The 15,478-nt window shown below is 36.4% G+C and overlaps 1 protein-coding gene across 1 annotated transcript in view; it reads left to right on the plus strand.

Annotated features, from left to right (window-relative positions):
- ECT2L (epithelial cell transforming 2 like) overlaps positions 1-15,478 on the plus strand; it is a 72,997-nt gene that overhangs the window by 25,920 nt on the left and 31,599 nt on the right. Inside the window, 7 exon segments of the mRNA XM_033094355.1 lie at positions 2,780-2,841; positions 2,844-2,941; positions 6,240-6,492; positions 7,358-7,526; positions 8,239-8,377; positions 10,416-10,584; positions 13,386-13,514. Coding sequence (XP_032950246.1) covers positions 2,780-2,841; positions 2,844-2,941; positions 6,240-6,492; positions 7,358-7,526; positions 8,239-8,377; positions 10,416-10,584; positions 13,386-13,514 — 1,019 coding nt within the window.

The following is a 15,478-nucleotide window of genomic DNA, read 5'->3' on the forward strand; positions in this document are numbered from 1 at the left end:
AAATTTTTAAGTCATTTTAAAGGCACATGACTGTTTAAAGCAAAAACAATGTATTGTGGGGTTTATAATATAAGTAGATATCATATAAATGACAACAAAAGCACAAAGGATGGTGAGAACTATATTGTTGTACTGTTCTTTAATCTTACATGAATAGTCACTCTAAGTAGACTATGAAAAGTTAGAGATGCTTATCATACTTCCTAATTTAAAAAAATAAAGCAAGAGGTATCCTAAAAAACCAATAAAGGAATGAAATGGAATACAAAAAATATATATTAATTCAAACCCAGGCAGGAGAGGAGAAATAAAATTTCATGAAACAATGGGACAGCCAAACAACAAATAACAAAATTGAGACTTAGATTAAATCATATCAACAATTATATTAAATATAAGGGGGATACATTCTCAAAAAAAGGCAATTGTGGTCAAATGAACTTAAAAAAAAACAAAATCAACAAGAAGATCTAACTGTATCCTGACTACAAGGGATTCACTTTAAATATAAAGACATTGATTGGATAAAAGTAAAAGGATAGGAAAAGATATCCCATGCAAATAGTAAGCATATAAAAGTAGGATGGCAATATTAATATCAGACAAAATAGACTTCAATAAAAAGGAATATTACCAGAGAGATAGAGAGGGACATTTTATAATGAGAAAAGGATCAATTCATCAAGAAGTCATAACAATTATAAACATGCATGTATCAAATAACAGTTTCAAATTACATGAAAACCTGACTGAATTAATAATAGAACAACTAAACAAAAAAGATAGAAAAACTGAACAACTTTCTCAACCACCTTGACCTAATATTTACAGAAAACCAACAATTTAAAAGTATATGTTCTTTTTAGAAGCAAAATAGCATTCACCAAGATACATCATTTCCTAGTCCACAAAATCAGACTCACTACATCTTAAAATTGTTGAAATCTTAAGTTCTTTAACAACAATGTATAAGTTTGAGATAATTAAAATATCTTTAAAAATCCCGAAGTATTTGAAAATGAACTCACTTATAAATAACATATGGTCAAAGAAGAAATCACAAGGGAAATTAGAAAATATATCTAATTGAATGACAATGAAAATACAACATATCTAAGTGTGTGGGATGCAGCTAAACGCACATCTTAGAGGGAAATACATCATTTAAATGCTTATGTTAGAGAAGAAAAAAAGGTTTACAATTATTTGAATTTCCACCCTAAGAAACTAGAAAAAATAGCAAATTACACCTAAACTAAGTGAAATAATGAATAGTAGAAATTAATAAAATTGAAAATGGACATACAATAGAGAAAATCTATGCAAACCAAAGCTGTTTTTTGAAAACAATAATAAAATGATAAACTCCTAGCGAGAGCAACACAGGAAAAAAGAGACAAAACACAAATTAACAAATATCAGTAATGAAAAAAGGGGCTATTGCTATAGATTCTATAAACATTAAAAAAAAAGTCAATAATTTTAGACTAATAAGTTCAACAATTTAAGTTCAATAACAGTTGTTTTGTAGATTCCATTGTTGTTTGTAATCATTGTTTTGTAGGTTCTACATACATGGTACATGAATTGAGACAGTTTTATGCTTCCTTTCCAATATGTATGCCTTTTATTTATATTTTTTCTTATTTAACTGGCTAGGATGTCCAGTACATATTAAATTGAAGTAGTGAGAGAGTGGAGATTTTTACTTTGGTCCTGATGGGAAGGCATTGAATATTTCACCACTAAGGGCAGTTGGATGACTCAGTTGGTTTGCGCGGGAGCTCTGAACAACAGGGTTGCCGGTTCGATTCCCACATGGGCCCATAAGCTGCACCCTCCACAACTAGATTGAAGACAATGAGCTGCTGCTGAGTTTCCGGAGGGGTGGCCGGATGGCTCAGTTGGTTAGAGCGCAAGCTCTTAACAAGATTGCTGGTTCAATTCCCACATGGAATGATGGGCTGCTCCCCCTGCAACTAAGATTGAAAACGGCGATTGGACTTGGAGCTGAGCTGCGCCCTTCACAACTAGATTGAAGGACAACAACTTGACTTGGAGCTGATGGGTCCTGGAAAAACACACTGTTCCTCAATATTCCCCAATACAAAAAAAAATAAATTAATATTTCACCACTAAGTGTGATTTAGCCAGAGGTTTTTATTCTAATTGCATTGGGAAGCCACTGCAAGGTTTTACTTGCATGAATGATATTATCTAAGTTACATTTAAAAAAAAAAACCCACAAAGGGCTGCTGTATGGAGAATGGGCCCTAGGAAGTCTAGAGTGGTACAGGGAACAATCAAGAGGCTGTTGCAATAGTGCTGGAGAGAGGGGGAGGTGCGTTGGACCAGAGTGAAAGCAGTGGAGATGGAGAGAAGTGGTTGGATTGGGGGCTACATTTTGTAGGTAGAGCTGACAGGATTTGCTGAGTTATTGAATTTGGGGTAAAGCAAAAAGGGGGGAAAGTAAACAACCAGAGTTATAGTTTAAACAACTAGGTTTATTTCAGATTTTTTTCCTGTGGACTTTAGATATTTTGTTATTTATCTTTTTTAGAAAGGATCATTAAAAGTGGATACAGTGTTTTTTAAAAATCTTGCCTAAGGTTATGTAGGATTAAGTGGGTTTTTTTTGCTGCTATTGTTGTTTTGTTTGTTTGTTTGTTTGTTTTATAGGTAGAACATTAGAGAAAGAATAATGACTAATATTTATACTGGGTTTTTAGTCAATTTTAGATATTAATGTTCTGAAATAAATTTCTGTATCTCTTTTTAGGTTTGTCCAAGACCGGTTTCCAGAAAGAATGCAAGTGGCCAAAGTGGATTTCTCTACAGTGTTACACGCTTCATTTCTCTCTACATCTTTTCCTTTCTGAATCCGAAAGATTTATGTGCAGCTGCACAAGTCAGCTGGCCCTGGAAGTTTTTAACTGAACAGGTTTACTATTTGTCACTTCCTAGTATTAGGGTCCAAATACAACTATAATTGTAATGAGGCAACTGGGGTAACTTCTTCCCTGAGGATAAGAACTGAGGATATCTGAACCATACTAACTTACCCTTAAGAGGAAAAAATATGGGGATAATTTGAATACAGTAATTTATTTTGTAAGGAAGGGATATACACTATTCTAATAATTCACATATTCTTAATGATCTTTAAATACTCAATTATTTAGAAAACATTTTATCTTGGCTAAAGAAGTCCAAGTTTTTCCATGAAAAATTATTTATGCTTTGCTGTTTCTACTATAATATCTTATTCATGAGAACTCACCTCAAAAAATTGCTATATAACCACAGCTTCAACTGCTTCCACTTTGGCTAGCATCTGTTGAAGAACATAAATCTAGATCTTGAATCTCTTCTGCCATTAATTCTGCCTCTGGCCTATTTGTCTCTTCGTTTTCTTTTAAAAGATTTAATAAAATGTAATGGTAGATACTACTTTAAATATAAGTCATAATTGAATTATTAACTTGTACACACTTTCCAAGGTGGGCTTGTGTTGAGATTCTAATCTCAGGGAACACCTCCCTCTCTATGGTGGGGCCACATGCAAAAGCCAACTGTGAGCCCTAAATTTGCAGCATTTAAGAATTCAAGCTTAGCGTTGGCCTGATGTATTGTTTTCTGTCTTTTTACTTTCAAACTTTCTATGTCCTTATATTTAAGGAATATGTATTGTAAACAATATGGTGGCAATCTTCGACTTTTAGCTGGGGTAATTTTAATGTTTTCATTTATGTACATACTGATATATTGGGCTTAAGTCCACCATTTTACTATTTTTTGTTTGTTCCATGTGTTTTATATTTTGTTTCTCTCCTTGTCTTCTTTTGGAGTACTTAAATATTTTTTAGATTATTAAATATAAATTCTTTAGCAATTATTTCATGGCTACTATAGAGATTATTACAGTTGGCTTAGGGTTATTTTACCACTTCTGGGATAATACAGAAAGCTTAGAACCCTTTGACTCCATCACCCCACCACCCTCCATTTCTATGCTTTTGTTGTCCAATATTTTAATTTTATATATATTTAATTTCGTATGTATATATAAAATACACACATATATATAAACATCACAAGTCTTTATTACTATTGTTTTAGAAGAGTCAATATTTATTTATAAGTAACCACGTATTTACTTTTTCTCTTGCTCTCCATACCTTCCTGCATCTCTGAGTTTCCCTTTGGGATTATTTTCCTTCTGAATTATCTTTAATATTTCTTTTAATGCAGCTTGCTGCTGACAAATTCTCTTAGTTTTTATCTAAAAATGTATTTCACCTTCATATTTGAAGGCTATTGTCACTGGAAAATTGAACTCTAGGTTGGCAGTTAATCTTTTTATAGAACATTGAAAATTTTCCACTGTTCTCTGGCTTCCATAACTTTATTATTTTTTTTTTTTTTGAGAAGTAGAAAGTTTATTGTTTTTCCTTTAAAGGTAATATTTCTATTTTCTCCAGCTGCAGTTAGGATATTTTTCTCTCTCTTTTATTTTCTGCAGTTTTATCTTGATGTGCCTAGAGGGGTGTGTGTGAGTGTTATCCTGTTTTGTGTTATGTAATGATTTTTGAATCTGAGATTTAATGTCCTTTATCCATTTTGAAAAGTTCTCAGATGCTATCTCTTTATATATTGCTTCTGCCTCATTTTTTCTCTTTTCTTCTGGATTCCAAACTTAAACTGATTCATCAAACGGCATAAATTCCAAATTCTCTCATATATCTTTTCCATCCTTTTTAAGGCCTTCAATGTTTCAGTTTGGACTTTTCTTCTGGCTGGTATTTCAGTTTACTAATTATCTCTTTAGCTGGATTCTAATTTGCTCTTAAACTGGCAGATTGAGTTCTAAATTTTAGTTGTATTTTTCAGTTCTAGAGGTTGATTATTTTGCCAAAATTTCCACCTAGCTATTTAATTTCTTAAACATACAGAGGGTGCCAAAAAATGTATGCTCATTTTAAGAAAGGAAAAAATTGTATTAAAATTATGCTGATGGTAACCACTTTGAGCACCTCTTGTAATTGCAGAAGTCAAACATGACGTATTAATTCATCTTTTGTTATTGGTATATATTGAGTATTACAATTTTAATATAGTTTTTTCATTTCTTAAAATGTGTATACATTTTTTTGGTGCCCTGTATATTAATTATAGATTTTTTTAAAAGTTCATGTCTGATAATTTCAATGTCTGGATCTCTTAGGGTCTCTCTCTATTTACTAAAAGATAAAAGAAGAAAAAAAACAAGTCTTGTTTTTTGTGTGCTTGGTAATTTTGATTGAATACCAGATACTGAGTATAAGAAATTAATGTGATAATTTGTGTCTCTGGATGTTATTATCTCCGTCCAGAAAGAAATTGCTTTTGCTTCTGGCATATTTGTTTGTCTAGGAACAGATCCCTGAAATCCAATCAGAGAATGAGATATTTCAAAGCTATCTTCAGTCCTGGTGATAGTTTATCCATCCTTATCATCCTTACTGAAAGCCTGGTGTGGTTACCAGGGCTCTTCCCCTTAGTGGGCCCTGAATATAAATTTGTTTCTTCTCTTCCCTGTGAGAATGCCAAAAAGGTCTTTAGAGCTTCTAAGTCTTCCAGCCATAACTTTCTGCTCTGCTTCTCATCCTAAGCTTTACTTTGTAACTGTCAAATTCCCTGAAGTAAAAGCGATGCCAGCTAGCAGGCTTTGCTCTGGGTTTCCCTTCTCTCTGGGGCTTTGTCTGCACAGGTCCTTACTGCACTAGTGGCTCCATAATGACTTCAAGTAATTGTTTTATACTATTTGGTCTAGTTATTTAATTAAACCTTGCTGTTTTCATATATCAAAACTGGTTGTATATTGTCCATATCATATGGTTCAATCAAATTTGTTGTCAGTGAGAGGGCTGGTTTGAAACAAACTACTACACCATTGCTAGAAGCAGACCTCTCAGAATCTAGGATGAAAGTAACCAAATGCTGTGATAGCACTGGATAAGTATTCAAAGATGACTAACACATATATGCATCTATAATATATATGTTCATCAAAGGATATTATTCCTATGGAGCAAGGTATGTTTCTTATTTCTCATAGTCAAGTTTAGATGGCAGGTTAATACAAATCTCAAAGTAATAAAAAAAAAAAAAAGAATTATCTGTGTGCCTGAAAACATTCTTACTAGGAAATTGTACTTTAAAAATTTTGCAACTCGTCTTTCTCATTTGTGTTTCTGAAGGATTGCTTATGGATGCCCAAGTGCATCAAGTTTGGATGGTTTCTGCCCTATACACCAACAGATCATGAGTATGGGGCTTGGAAGCACCATTACTTGGCCTGTGTGTCCAACTTAGATTGGCTGACACCTAGGGAAGCCGCTGCTATATATGGGACCCTGAATGAACCCAAAACAGCAGATGAGGAGCTACTGGAAAGACAAAGAGAAAAGTGCCTAAGGAAAATAATTTGGGAGAAAATTGCACTACGTAAGAGTGAGTGGCATTTTAAAACTTTGTATCTTAACCAAGTATTGTAAAAAACAATGGGTTTACACACGTATTCCCACAGAGGAGAACTGTGCTGTGTTTCTGGAATAGTGGTGGGTAGCATTCTCTGAAGTATGATCAGGACAATCTCCTTTTTTCTTTTGTCTCCTGTATATTTCAAGTGAATTAATAAGAAAAAAAAGATTTCAGATGAAATATGTATCGTCAAATACCATTGTCTCCATTGCTGCTCTAGCTCCTCTCAGGTTTATAAGACCAAAGATGAGGAGAGAGAAGTACAAACACAGGGAAAGGCAAATCAATAGGTTCAGGACAATTCAGAAAAATTGGGATTGGTGAAAAAGGAGGAGAAATGAAAATGAGAACAAAAGCAGGAAGAATGGTCTTTGTAAAATGGAAAGGGAGTGGGGATGAGACACGCTTTCAGCTAAGCCTTCTGACTTGCACAGTGTGTAAAAGTAATCAACCAAACCGATCTGAGTTCTCCCATCTTTTTTTCTTTTTTCTTTTTACTGACTCACCCTCTGTGCAATTGTCACAAATGGGAAATTACTTGAAGCCAAGAAAAAGGGCAGAAATAGATGTGAAGTCTATAAATTGAGTAAGTGGTTTCCACAAGAAAAGAGTTACTTGTTCTCTGAGCTTTGTTTCTTGACCTGAAATGACTGGGAACTTGCAGCCCCAGTGCTGAGAGGATAAGAAATCCAAACAGAGTCTGTAAAAATGGCTGTCGTGATGGCCATTTGGAATATTGCCCTGGTACGGCTTTATTTTTGATGCCTTTATCTTTGGAGCCTTGGCTGGGAGACGAATGAAGGAAACAGCTGAGCGGCTGCTGTTTGTTTTTCAGAGGAGTTATTCAGAGTTCGACCCCCTTGGGTGAGCGGAACATGCTGCTCTAGATTGTTAAAATCCAAATGCCAAGCCTGTCTCTCCCGGACTGTGAGGGATCGAGTGGGATTACATGAAGCTTTGGAGAAACAGCTTGTTTTGGCATCCTTAGAAGCTTTGCCCAAGAGGTAAGCAAACCTCCACCTACGGAAGGCTCAGGAGTATACTGCTGATACCAAGAATTCATTCTAGGATACGTTAGTTGACACGCCGGGATCTCGCATCATTATATGGCTCTTATCCTATGAAGTAGCAAAAACAGTGGTCTCTGAAGAGGGAAATATATACCATTTAAATTTTACATTTCAAGTATTCCTAACCCTTCAAAGAAGCTATATTGAGGATGTATTATGTTTTCCATATAAAGGTGCTGAACAAAAATACCAGTTCTCCAGAAATGTTCCTGGAGTAAGCATATCCAAATGGTAATGTGGGGGTGGGGTGGCTGTGCAGAGAATGGGGACATTACTCAGAAAACTATGAGGCCTGGATGATGAAGGAAATTTAAAATCACTCGGCTGCTCCTTTTCAAAATGTCGTTTTGAACCCCTAAGTTTGTCACTACATTTGTTTTAAGCGCCCCACAAAAGCTAAGTTCCAAGAAACCTTTCTGGCATCCTCCAAATGGAGAGGAGAGGCCCAGGGCAGCTTTGGCCCCACCCCACCCAGGAGCCCCATTTGCTGCTGTCCCCCAATCACAGAGGGAGCCTGAGGTACTGCGGCTACCTGCTTTGTATACAGTATAACTGATGCCTGGAGGACATACGTTTTGGTGCTCACTTATCAAAGTCAAATAAAGAGAGAATGAGAACTTCACTTACTCCCCCTTTTTCCCTATAGAAACAATGTTTCTGGAAGCCATTCTTATCCTTTATTATCAAAGAAAAACTGGCGTGGAGTGAATAAAAATGATGACAGCTCTTCATGTGCTTTCCAGCCACACTTCATATTAATATCATCTCGGATCCCTGCGTACGAGGTACAGACTGTGCTAAGAGGTCAGGCCTTTTTGGAGTCAGTTTTTTTCATCTACACTAGAGGGTGTAGGGCAATCTTTTGGCCACCATGTATGAAACTGATTCAGCTCCTAAAAGAAAACTGGTCTGATCTAAGTGGATGTTTATAGACACAAAACAGTTTTAAAAATGAGAAGCAATAAAGATTACCATAAATCAAAATTATTTCTAAGAAAGCATTAAAACACTCAAATTGCCTTGCATTTAGTAGGTGTGCAATAAATTCCACAAAAAAGCCAGGTGATTACAGATTGTTTTAAAACTTCTCTAGAACGCCCATGACTTTTCATAATGTCATGTAACCACCATCTCTCAAAAGAAGAATGAATGTCAGAAACTCTATTTTGTGATCTAGTAAACGAGGATGCCGTTAAATGAAAATACACTCTTTGTATAATGAAGTTACATATTTTCATTTTAATATGAATTAAAAAATAAAGGAAGTACAAAGAGGATATAGGAAGCATGTATTTATATATGTGTGTATAAATGTATATACATATACACACAAGGACATATGTGAGCATTTAGTAGGCTATATTCATTGGCCTACTTAAAAGGTTCCCCCCCCCAAAAAAAACACAAAAATCCTATCTGTAACGAAATGGTTGCTTTCAAGATAGGAAATCACTGCTCTTTCTGGACGTCTAGGAACTGACCTAGATCATGCACCATGGCTGGCTCAGTGGATCCACATGAAAGCAAGATAAGAGTTTTGATCTCCACATGAGCCATAAATAGTTTCCCTAATGTTTAAAAATGCATCATGCTGGTGACAGAGAATGGGTGAATAAACTGGTATAAAATAAGTCCATTCTCCTATTTGTCTTCTATTTATAAAACTATGTCATAATTACATATTTGATTATGAACATAGTGGGAATTGAGGTAAGCAGTAGGGTGTAACCATGTGGTAGTTCTCTATACAGTTGAACTGTGACCTCCAGAAAGTGGCATGAGATTTTGGAAAAAATCAGTGATTTCAATGATTTTCCAACCTGTCTGCTGCTAATGAATTAACTTGATCACAATCCAAAGTTGATTTGGTTACTGAATTCAAAGAACAGTGGTTTTAATTTTTATTTAAACGGGAAATACTTATCAATCAATATTTATAATTAAAAAATTCATAATTAGGGGCCGGCCCGGTGGCTCAGGCGGTTAGAGCTCCATGCTCCTAACTCCGAAGGCTGCCGGTTTGATTCCCACATGGGCCAGTGGGCTCTCAACCACAAGGTTGCCAGTTCGATTCTTCAAGTCCCGCAAGGGATGGTGGGCAGCACCCCTGCAACTAAGATTGAACACAGCACCTTGAGCTGAGCTGCCGCTGAGCTCCCAGATGGCTCAGTTGGTTGGAGTGCGTCCTTTCAACCACAAGGTTGCCAGTTCGACTCCCACAAGGGATGGTGTGGGCTGCACCCCCTGCAACTAGCAATGGCAACTGGACCTGGAGCTGAGCTGCGCCCTCCACAACTAAGACTGAAAGGACAACTTGACTTGGAAAAAAAAAGTCCTGGAAGTACACACTGTTACCCAATAAAGTCCTGTACCCCTTCCCCAATTAAAAAAAAAAAATTAAAAAAAAATTAAAAAATAAAAAAATTCATAATTAAGAGAAAAACTAAGTCTATTTAAGAAGGCTATTGCAAAATCAAATGATGTCAATTTTTTTTTCAATTTTATTATTTTTTAAACGTTGTATTATATGTCTCTGTGCATGGGTGAGTACAAAGATAAAAAGGCTGGGAGAAAATAACCTAGCTTGTTAATAGTATTTATCTTTATGTGATGGAGTTTCAAATGTATTTAATTTTCTCCTCTTATAATTAGAAAAGAAATACTTTTTTAAAAGGTCAGTGAAGAGAAAGTTTATCTTCCTCTTTACATAATTTCCGGGGGGGAAAAACAGTCTTTAAAAATCACATTTATTAAATTTATTTTATTAATAAATAATCTAAAATAATGGGCTTTGGTTCCTACAGCTTTGCTTTCATTTTCTAGATGGTGGTGAACAGTGTTAAGGCAGGTGTCATTTCTGTGGTGTACGAACACAGTGGCATAACCTTGGAGAGCCTGCTTTATCTCATAGAAAAAGCTCTGGATGGGCAGAAGTTACAGAGTATGGGAATATTTAGCAATGGAGATAGCAGGGAAATCAATTTAGTCCAAGGTAAGAAAGGAATGGAAAGAACAACTAACTTTGCACTGATGTAATGTTTGTCCACATGTATGACCTTAGAGTACTATGTAAGTTTCCATTTGTTAAGAAGGTTGATATCCCAGCTCAAAGCAGTCAGGCAGGAGGAGTTCCCTTTATTCAGGGGAAGGTCAGCCTTTCTGTTCTGTTCAGGCCTTTAACTGATTTAATGAGGCTCATGAATATTGGGGGGACAATCTGCTTTACTCAGTCTATCTCTTCAAGTGTTAATGTCATCCCCAAACACCCTCACAGACACACCCAGAATAATATTTGACCAAATTTCTGGGCCCCCCCTGGCCCAGTAAAGTTGACACGTAAAATTAACCATCACAACATTGAACAATAATTCCCCTTTTCCCCCTCCCCCAAGCCCCTAGGAACTACTATTCTACTCTCGGTATAAATAAATAAATAGTAGTCTTTCTAAATTTGACTACTTTAGATACCCGATAAAACTGGAATCAGTGTTTGACTTTTTGTGACTGGCTTATTTCACTCAATATAATGACCTTTAGGTTCATCCATGTTGTAACCAGTACCAAGATTTTCTTTCTTTTTTAAGGCTGAATAATATTCTACTGGCTGCATATACCACATTTTGTTTAGCTCTTCTTTGATAAACATTTGGGTTGCTTCCACCTCTTAGATATTGTGAATAATGCTGTCATGAATATAAGCATGCAAATATATCTTTAAGATCCTGCTTTTAATTCCTTTGGCTATCTACCCCAAAGTGGAATTGCTAGATCATATGGTACTTCTAATTTTAATTTTTTGGGGAAACGCCATACCATTTTCCATAGTGGCTACACCATTTTAAAAATCCCACCTACAGTACACAAGGGTTCCAATTTCTTCACATCCTCACCAATACTTGTTATTTTCTGGGTTATTTTGGTTTTTTTTAAACAGAAACTCTCCTAATGGGTATGAGGTGATACCTACTATGGCTTTGATTTGCATTTCTCTGATGATTAGTGATGCTGAGCCCCTTTTTATATGCATGTTGGTAATTTGTATGTCTTCTTTAGAGGAATGTCTATTCAAGTCCTTTGCTCATTTTTTAAATTGGGTTATTTGATTTTTTGTTATTGAGTTGTTGACATTCTTTCTATAGTCTGGATATTAACCCCTTATTAGATATATGATTTGCAAATATTTTCTCCCATTCTTTAGGTTGCTTTTCACTCTGTTGATTATGTCCTTTGATGCAGAAAATGTTTTAAGTTTGATCAAAGTGAAGCAATTTTAATAGTAGCAAATATCAAGATCTATAAATTGGTGTGCACTAACAATATTTGTTATACTATCAAGTGGCTGTACCACAAAAGAAAGGATTGGCTGATATCATTAACTTGTTATGGGCTATCTTTTAAAAATTTCAGTGGTTACCATTTTTTGGGGGAAGGAGATGACGAATGTTTTCGAAAAAGCTTTCAGGTTCTATTTTCTCTCCTACTATAACTTGCATCCTTCCTTGCTTATACCTAAAATAGAATTGTTTTTTAAGTTTTACTAATAAGAAATTGCCCATTTTTGTGGGATAAGGGAAGAGAGGGAATAGTTGGTCAAGGATCCAGTTGGCAGGGAACTCACACAAAGTAGAGTGAGTACCTGAATCACCCATCAAACTGCCATCTCTGTGACTTGAACTCAACACACTTAGAATAATTTTAGTGAATTTTATTTATTAGCACAAATTAACTGCTTTTGGCTCAACTTTGCCTTATTTTTGTATTTTCTTGTTTAGTTTACCTGTGCCTGAAGCAAGTTGTTGTTCCACATTCAATTTATATACCCCCTAAAAGTAAAGCGGAGCTGCAATTTATGATTTAAATTTATGATTAATTACACAGTGGCCCGTCTCCAAATGGTGCAAGCTTATACTGTGGTAGTAGGTTCACCTCACATGCAGTACAAGAGCCTGTTAGGGTTTCCTGATCTCAGCCTTTTTGTTCTCCAGATGAGAAAGGTTTCTAAACCCTGCCTTTTCCTTGTTTTCTTTCTTTCTTTTTTTTTTAAAGCAATAGTCGCAATAACAAAAATACCTCAGAAAACTGAAGTTTCCTTTTATATAGTTGTGGTGTTTTCCCAAAAGCTTTTGCCTTCAAAACAACACAATGAAATCTCTTCCCTACGTCACCTGAAGAGGTCCTTCCATTGTGTATCTAGACCTCTCGATGCAAAAGTGTGACCCGTCAGGATTCTTGTGCCTGACTGTTTTTATTTCATTTCTGGGGCTTAGCAATACCAAGTCCGGACTCCTTCAGAAACGGGTCCAGACACATGCACTGAGTCATCTCACACAAGTTCCAGAAAGTGAGAGTTATGGTGATGTTTAGCGTCTCTAGGAGCCTTACTTCTGCTCTGAACGACTTGTGTTTTGATGGACAATTGTGAGCAACATTTCTACTTTGGAACTTGGTTGCAAAATCCCAGGACTTGTCTGGCCATCCACCCTCCACACTGTTGTGAGCCTCATAACCCACAGTGCTGCCCCGTGGAGGCAGAAACACAACGTCCTAAACCGTGTGCACTGTGTCCAATAAATCCAGACTATGAAGGAGACCATGGCACCACCTCCATGGTGGAGTCCAGTGGGACCTCTGTGGCCCGAACATGGTACGGCACGGAAGCAGAGGTGCCTTACAGATTCGGTCTCATGAGCAGATGTTGGCTTTTTGAATTGTGGTTCCACTTTCACAAACTGCTGCGAGTTTCTGTACATGATCATATTACAAGTTAATCTGACATTTTGATTTTTTTTTCAGGCTATAACATTGGTATTAAAAATTTATTGCGGCCTGAAGTGAGAGACTTCTGGGAGAAATTAGGAAGCTATGTGGCCCCTGAAGAAGAAGGGGGTCACGTGGACCTCTTTGTACCACTTGGTGCATCAGGTCAGTTTTGAAAGTTACTGGTCATGTCCACTTTACAATGACATTCTGTGAACTTGTGAAATGCCCTCGGTTCAAATGATTCAGTCACATGTACTCTTTCTTTTTTGCTTTATACCTCATATAGTCAGGTATGTAGGGTGACAGGGCATTGGGGTTAGTAGTCAGAGTAAACTCTCTGCAAAAATAAAGTCCCTAGTGGCAAGAGCCAGCAAGGAACATTATTTCTATTTCTTCTGGAAAATACAGTAAAGTCAGCTCCACAATACAGGGGAAGGGCCTGACCAGCACAGGAACCATAGCTGGTCAAGCTGAGAAAACATTCCCTGCTGTGTTCTGAACCTGGAATGGGTGAGCATGAACTTGGGGACTAAGGACCTGGATTTGAATCCCACTTATGCCACTTGAGCTGTGTGGCTTCAGGCTAGTTTGTGGACCTCCATTTCCTCATACGAAAGTCAGGATAATAGTGTCTTACCTTACAGGACTTGTGAATATCAAATAAGATAAAAATGTAAATAATGCAAATAAATGATAATATAAATACTTAATATTGGAACACTGAAGACAGCGAAGTGCTTTGCAAAGATGAGCATGGTTGATCACTGAGGTTGCTGACATAATTTTAAGTGTCTATTATCAGCCACTATAATTCAAAGTTGATTTCAATACTTGAAGGGAAATTTTAGAAACATTAAACCAAATTCACTTTTTAGATATATATTAGATAAAAGCTCTACATTCATGGGCTATGTATGGGTTTGGGTTCCTTCCTTCCTTCCTTCCTTCCTTCCTCCCTCCCTCCCTCCCTCCCTCCCTCCCTCCCTCCCTCCCTCCTTCCCTCCTGCCTTCCGTCCCTCCTTCCCTCCTTCCTTCCGTCCTTCCTTCCTTCCTTCCTTCCTTCCTTCCTTCCATCCTTCCTTCCTTCCTTCCGTTTTTACCGCAGAAGAGGGGAGAGGGAGTGTTAAATTACATTTTCACAAACTGTTTCTTATTAACCATTCCTTAGGGAACTGAATTTTAAAGTTCTTAATTTTCAAATTCCACTGAAATTTGCAATTCCACTATTCAATACACGTAACGCATGCCCCTGGCAAGCTTCAACCAGGGGAAAGGATAAAAACAAAAGGATGGGAGGGGTTTAAAGAAAATGAAATACAAATGATGGAAAACATTTTTTACATACTTTTTACAATTATATACTCTCAACTGTGTATAATAGAAACTGCATAAAAATCTATGAGGAAATATAGCAAAATATTAACAGAATCTATCTCTAGGTGTGTTTTTCAAATTTTCTACTTTTGAAATCAGTTTTAAAAGAGTAGGTTACAGAGAATATGGATGGTGTGATCCCAATGTTTAAAATCTGTGTATGTGTGGGGAAGGTGGTGGTGATGCATGTATAGAAAAGGGTTTGAAAGGATGTATCCCGAGGTGTTAACAATAGTTGGATAAGATGATAAATAAAAGGAAGGAAATATCACTTGTTTCTTTTATCTTATTTGCCTCTGTTTTCCGTAATAAACTAGTATTACTTTTATAATGAGAGCAAAGCAAAATTTTTTTAATTGGAGTAGAAGAGAAAGAAAATATATGGGAAAGTACTGAGAGGCAGAGAAGAAGGGCAAAAGAACAACAGATTTGGTGACATAAAAATTGTCTCAAGTGAAACTTAATGGCACTCAAACAATAGATTTTCCACCACATTCTGGGCCCTAAAACCATCCCTGAACTTGTCAAATGTAATTTCCACATGGATGAACCATCAAGACCCTGCTTCAGTCCCCAAAAGAAGACCCCGGCTTCTCAGTCCCCCAAACCTCTTTTCCACCACCTCAGGCATCACTGTTGAACTTGTCACCCCAGTAGCTTTATCACCTCTGAAATCTTGATCTCAAGCATTTGTCTCTCTGAGTACCACTTCCAAATCATGTACTCAGTGTTTCCACTCTATCAATTCTTGT

The sequence above is a fragment of the Rhinolophus ferrumequinum genome, chromosome 3, assembly GCF_004115265.2.
Source record: "Rhinolophus ferrumequinum isolate MPI-CBG mRhiFer1 chromosome 3, mRhiFer1_v1.p, whole genome shotgun sequence".
Lineage (NCBI taxonomy): Eukaryota > Metazoa > Chordata > Mammalia > Chiroptera > Rhinolophidae > Rhinolophus > Rhinolophus ferrumequinum.